The following is a 6000-nucleotide window of genomic DNA, read 5'->3' as shown; positions in this document are numbered from 1 at the left end:
TCCAAGCACAAGGAAGGCAGAGGCAGGAGGATTTCAAGTTTGGGGCCAGTCTGGGATACATGGGGAGACCCTGTCTTTAAAAACCAACAATAGCAATAACGAAACAACTAACAACAAAGTAACGTGGTAGCTTTCAGACATGGCTGCTTTCAGCAGATACACAATACCCTTCCACAGTCGTCAAAGCAGGTACATAAAAGGCAAGATTTAATTTCCTTAGTTTATTAGATGACCATGAATGGTTAGGATGTGCACACATTACAGCAGGTGAAAATCCAGTTCAAAACACAAGCTGTACACAAACGGATGTTTTTATTCCGACTCTTGCTCCCTTTCTGTTAGTTTGGTTGAGGAAGCTGGTAAGAGCCCCCTAAGTGCAGAGGCTGGGTTTCCACAACCGAGTGCCTCGGAGCTTGTCTCCACCTCAGGAGCAAATGCTTCCCTTTGTACAGAGGGTGCTCCCTTCCCACCTCATTGCGTTCAGAATCCCCGCAGTGGGGATTCTCTCATACAGCTACGTGACAAAGTGCTTTCGTAGCCTCCCGTCTCCCCCACTCCCAAATAAATAAACGTGTGTACTTGGACGGTAACGACAGCACAGAATCAGGAGCACTAAGAGACGTGATCCAGAGGAATGGGCTGGGGACGTGGGGACACTGAGGTCAGCTGGAACCCGTGTGGACGCGGAGCCTGGGCGGCAGCAGTGACCTGAAATGAGCAGCTGGACGGGAAGTCAGCCACAAACTGGAACTGGAGGCAGAGTCTGAATCCGAGGGCTGACTCGGTGACACTTGAGTTCGAAGGGATCATTCCTAAATCTCCTTAAGGAAGGGAGATTCCTGATCAGCCCTTCGAAACAGCCTTGGTCTCGGCTTTCTGTCTCAACTGAGCCAACAGTCCGAGTCACCCAGCCCAGTGCTTGCTGGCAATTCCCATGCGAGGCAGAGGAACGGTGCCACAGCCCAGTTCTGCCATGTGCTTCTTGCTCTGCTAGAGCTCCGTGTGGCTGTCACGTCAACATCCCTTCTGTCTCTCTGGAGACCCCTTGTTCCCTTGAGCGCAGGACCTGTCAGCTTCTACCAACCATGTGCAAATTTATTTGAGTTCCTGGGACAGTGCCTGGGCCAGTTATCTCACTAGCAACCAATACAGGAAGACAGGTCCACAGAAGAAGTCAGTTCTAGAACAAAAGCACTGTGGACAGCAGTTCCCAGAACACCGGGCTCTGAGATGCAACCCCGGCCAGTGTTCACAGAAGTTAGATGCTGCGGCAGTTCAAACACCCAACAGATGTGTCTGGCCTAGTCTAGGAAACCCCAGGGGAAGCACATTAAGTGATGGGGGAGGAGTGTATTAAATTCAGTAACATGAAATAGATGGTCCAACATATATTACCGAGGAGTTAAGTGCATAAATGGCATAAAGGCTCCTGTTACTCTGAGCAAACAGAAACATTCACAAACTGTCGAGTTCTCTAAAGCTACTAAGTGAGAAAAGAAACTAAGGCAAGAGATGAGCCAGAGGGAGGGCCCAGCTCTGCTGGGGGAAGGGGACGGAGAGTGCAGTGGGGTCATGCCTCTGCTTAGAACCATACAGAGCAGTAAGGGACCCACGTTAGGATGGTGGGTGGGGTTTTTATCCTTGCCTGAGCTGGAAACACACCCGGACTCAAGCTGGTTACTGAGAGCCCGAACACCCAAGAGGTGCCCATTAACCTGTATCCCAATAAAGGCTCCTTAGGCACCCGCTGCAGCCTCACTTATGCGTGTGGTGCTGGCTACGAACAGGCCTGGCCTAAGGTTCAGTTCTGCTCTTTGCTTCAAGCCCAGCAGAGTACACAAGCCAGCTTGTGTCCACCTGTGCCTGGAATACCTGAAACAGGGAAGTCATGCTTGCCTCCTTGAGGTCTCTGAGGATTCTGGGACAATAATGATTCTGTTCTTACACGCCCCCCAAATGCCTAAGTCAGTTGGACAGAATGCCCGCCATGTAGCCCATTCTCTCCCATGCCTCAGGGCACAGTCTTGTTCTTTCAGGACTGGGACAGGGAAACTCCATTCTCCTGTTTCAGCCGCAAAGAAGAGCATCAGCTGAGAAGGGCCTGGCTCAGGACCTGGGGCGCTAAGTCAAGAGTGGGAATGATCCTTGAGCTGCGGCTGTAACCAGATCTGGGCCTAGTCGAACAGGCCAAGCATGTCAGAAGAACTGGGTCTTGCTGTCCATTCCCCTGACAAGAGGCACTCCAAGGGGCAGTTCTGACGGAAATGCCCAGTGCTCACAGATATCTGTCACAACAGACTGGACCCACCAACCAATAAAGGTGCCCTACACCTGGACAGCAGACAAGTCATAAAAAAATGACAATATATTTTTTAAAGGCCCCACCACCTTTCTTGGAGGCGTGGCTCAGTTCTATATCGTTTGACCCTAGGCAGCCCCTCAGACAAAGGGTCAGGTGCATTCCTCAAGTGGTCTCCAGGACAGTGGCCTCTAGAGCCAAGGCTTCTGTGGGTTCCTCCTCATAGTCAGACAGGTAGGACTCCAGGCTCTGCTTGGCCAGCAACTCCCGCCGGGCCTGCAGCCGCTCACACCGGGGGCAGCTTCCAGACTTGAAGCAAGCTTTGTGGTAACACGCTTTACACTCTATTTGGGTTGAAAGAGAAAGAGAAGAAAATAATTTGTATTCTCCCAGGCTGGAAACAAGCCAGCCCCTCAGCCACTTCTCTCCATAGCTCGTGCTCTGGGGGTGGCAGTGTGTGGGGTGACTCCCACCATCCTCCTGCTAACAGAGGACACGCAAGGAACACATCACTTTGTGTCTAGCCTTGCTCGTCTCAATGCTAGCATCGTCCTCACCTTCACAGGTCCTGCACTTCTGGAGCTCAAAAGGAAAGATGACATCATCCTCATTCTGGCAGAACTCACAGATGAAGCCTTTGGCTTGGCACAGCTATGGAGGAGAGTAACGGTAACAAGGTGAGGGACTGGCCCAGAAAGGAGGCCTTGGTGAGGGGAAGCAAGCCATAAATACAACTTTGGGCAGGATTGAAGGGTAGAGCCTGGGGCTGGACTTGTGACTATGAGAGCCAGATCAGGGCTGGGTACCATCACACAAAACTTAAGGTAAGGGCAAGAGTGTTTCCCCAAAATAATAGTCTCTAGTCAGCTTACTCACCCCTCTGCCCTCCCCCACAGGACCACAGACTAGGCAGCGGAGATGGGTAGATCTAAAAGCATCACTCTGACTTTCTAACGTTGTTGATCCTATCATGAATAGTAATAACTTACATTTGTAAACAGAATTTGCAAAAAGGCCATCAAATAAGCTGCTTCATTAAACCACAGAAGCTCAAGAGGGAAGAATTAGGTCTCATCTAAGTACTCCCTTCATCTCAGAAAGAAAAACACTGAGGCTTTACACAGAGAACAGACTGTTTGAGCTGTGGTGAGGACAGGTCCAGATTTTGGCCAGAGACCTCCACAAGCGTGGGATCCTTCACCGAGCGCTGCCCAGTCTCGCTCGGGCAACACCAGCATAGACTCTCCTCTAACCCCAGGTCCTTCAGAAGATCCTGCCGCTCACTCACTAGGCCAGCAGCAAGCTCTCTGGTTTCTTCCAGTGTCAACTGGCCACATCAAGTTTCTGGAGCTAAATGTCAAGACCCTGACCCACCACTAAGCCCCATGCAAGGGCTCAGCCGCATGGTAGAACACGGCTCCTCACCATACATCTCTCTACGTGCGCAACTCCTGCTCTGGTGAGCTCAGCCAGCCGGGGCCCCAGTTCCCCCTTCTTGGTCGCAGACAGGTCGTTCAGTGAGTACAGGTGGAGATCCTCTGTCAGGTGGCCGGGAACCACGTCAAAGGAATCCAAAAGCCTACAGGAAATGAGAGGATGTAGGAGGGCTTGGGAGTAATCCTTTCACGTGGCACATGACAGTACAAAAGTCCTCACTCGGCAGGGGAGAAGCTCATGGGGCTGGTGACACCCTAGGCCACCCCAGCTTCCTCACACCATTCCCTGGAGGACAGAAGCATTTTATTTCTCAACCCTATAGAGTGAGCTTAGGAAGTGGTGTCTGGCCCTGGACAGATGGTCCTCCTCCCAGAGGACACAGATCTAATTACCGCCACGGCTTCCCATTTACTACTTGCAGGCATTCCTGCAAACCCTTCCTGCTAGGACATGCTCCTCTCAGAGACAGGACACCAGAGGACTCTGGCCTCCACGACACTTACTCTTTGGCCAGCCGGCAGGTCTTAAACATGTTCTTCATGTGGTACAGCTGAACCCGCAGCAGCTAAAGACAAGTCATTGGGTTGAGAAGGAGAGAGAAGGGGCTGTTAGAAGGGCCGGGAGGTGCCTTCACGCTCTGCATGGAGCAGCCAGGGTTTGGAGGGCCCTCACACCTCTCAGTCAACAGCTTCAACTTCAACAACTCACTCAAGTGATCTCTGGCCAGGGAAGGCCCTTCTGCCAGGTCAGTGTGCTCATTCAGACACACTGGCAGCTGCTGGGACTCTGGGATCCAAACTCCCACTCCTGTGCTCGGGGAGTGTAGGAACTGTTTTTGCTTTCAAGTGCTATCTACAGCCTCAGAGCTGCTGGGAGGTTTGAGACTCTGGCAAGACGAGTCCCCGGGACTGTAGACGAGCAGCTCGGTGGTAGAGGGTTTGCTAGTACTATGGGTATTAGTGCAGGGCTCCACACCCAGTCAGGGAAATCAGACCCAATGGTGACAGGTGGTGACCTAAGGGGGTTGCACCAGCACAGACAGAGCTAGGAGAGGAGGAGCAGGGATCTGTGAGGTGGCCTGTGCAGGCATCTTACCCGGACTTGATTGAGCAGCTTGACCTTCCTGTAAAGGGCGCTATTGATGTCCTGCACATTGAAGAGAGGATCATTCCAGATCTTGATGAGCAGGTCCTTGGAAAAGTTGCTGATGTAGTATTTGCTGAAGTCCCATTTGCGCAGGATCCGGCTGGGGACGACCATCTGGGCGTTCTCGTGGCAGCACTGACAGAAGTACTTGCCCAGGTACTCACAGTACCGCAGCCGCTTGATATAATCTAGGAAAGCCAGAAAGCCAAAGGCTAGATGCTTCTGCACCCAGAAGCTGGCAGCTCTTCAAACGGCAGGCAGGAGGGCAAAGCGGCTTCTAGCAGCTTTTGTGTGAATTTTCTAAAACTGGGGAAAACCCCCTGCATAATGAGGTCCATGGCTGTTGCATCCTATCCTGGAGGCCACCAAAGAATCCAAACCTGCCAGAAGTGTTGAGACTCAGTCTCTGAGAACCTGGCTATAATGAGTCGGTTTCTCCAGGAAGTGGTTCTGCTGGTGTACTGCTCCCCCAGCTAATTCCCCACAACTGCCAACCCCTGCCTCAGCCCCCCTCCTGCTCAGGCCCTTCTTTCCTTCTAACCATATCTGCTCTATCACCTCCTCTAGGTAAGGACAGAGCTTTACCGGGGTCAGTCCGGATGCCACAGCCTGCACAGCGGTAATTCTGCTTGGCTACAGCGATCTTCCTCCTACAGAAAGGGAAGGAGAGGGGATTGGAAGATGGAGAGCCGAAAATTCACCAGCTTCCTGTTAGAGTTGGACAAAACTCAATCTATGGGGAGGTCTACGAGGTTAGGATTTATGGCGGTGGACCACGGCAGTGATCAAGTGATTATCCTCAACAGGAACCACGTTTCTGTGTAAATGCAAGGCATAAGGAATAATGACCCGGAAAGAACAATGGGGAAGAAAAGCATTTATCTTAAAAAGAGGAGAAAACCTAGTAAGTCCACCAACTACTGGGAGACAGTTTGGAAATGCTGATTTAAAAGACTGGGGTGGTGTCCAGTTAGGTATGGGAAAGAATTAAAGGACTAAAAGAACTTAAGAAAAACAAAACAAAACAGAACAGAACAAAACAGAATCCCCTTTCTATGCTTTTAAATACACAGAACTGTGTGGAAAGTACAACCAAAGGCAGAACCGAGAGGCAAGAC

The 6000-nt window shown here is 51.3% G+C and overlaps 1 protein-coding gene across 12 annotated transcripts in view; it reads right to left on the bottom strand.

The window, feature by feature from the left end:
- Positions 1–206: 206 nt before the first annotated feature.
- The window catches only part of Rubcn (rubicon autophagy regulator), a 60433-nt gene continuing 54639 nt past the window's right edge, over positions 207–6000 (bottom strand). For all 12 annotated transcript variants that reach the window (XM_075966268.1, XM_075966231.1, XM_075966249.1 and 9 more), the window contains 6 exons: positions 5468–5532; positions 4832–5070; positions 4240–4301; positions 3725–3878; positions 2857–2950; positions 207–2643 (listed from right to left, as the gene is read on the bottom strand). In XM_075966268.1, coding sequence (XP_075822383.1) covers positions 2465–2643; positions 2857–2950; positions 3725–3878; positions 4240–4301; positions 4832–5070; positions 5468–5532 — 793 coding nt within the window. In that variant the 3' untranslated portion in view covers positions 207–2464. The remainder of the gene's footprint in view (positions 2644–2856; positions 2951–3724; positions 3879–4239; positions 4302–4831; positions 5071–5467; positions 5533–6000) is intronic.

This window comes from Microtus pennsylvanicus, chromosome 1 (genome assembly GCF_037038515.1).
Source record: "Microtus pennsylvanicus isolate mMicPen1 chromosome 1, mMicPen1.hap1, whole genome shotgun sequence".
Classification (NCBI taxonomy): Eukaryota; Metazoa; Chordata; class Mammalia; order Rodentia; family Cricetidae; genus Microtus; species Microtus pennsylvanicus.
Note: the sequence above shows the minus strand (reverse complement) of the source record. Positions and strands in the feature narration are given on the sequence as shown.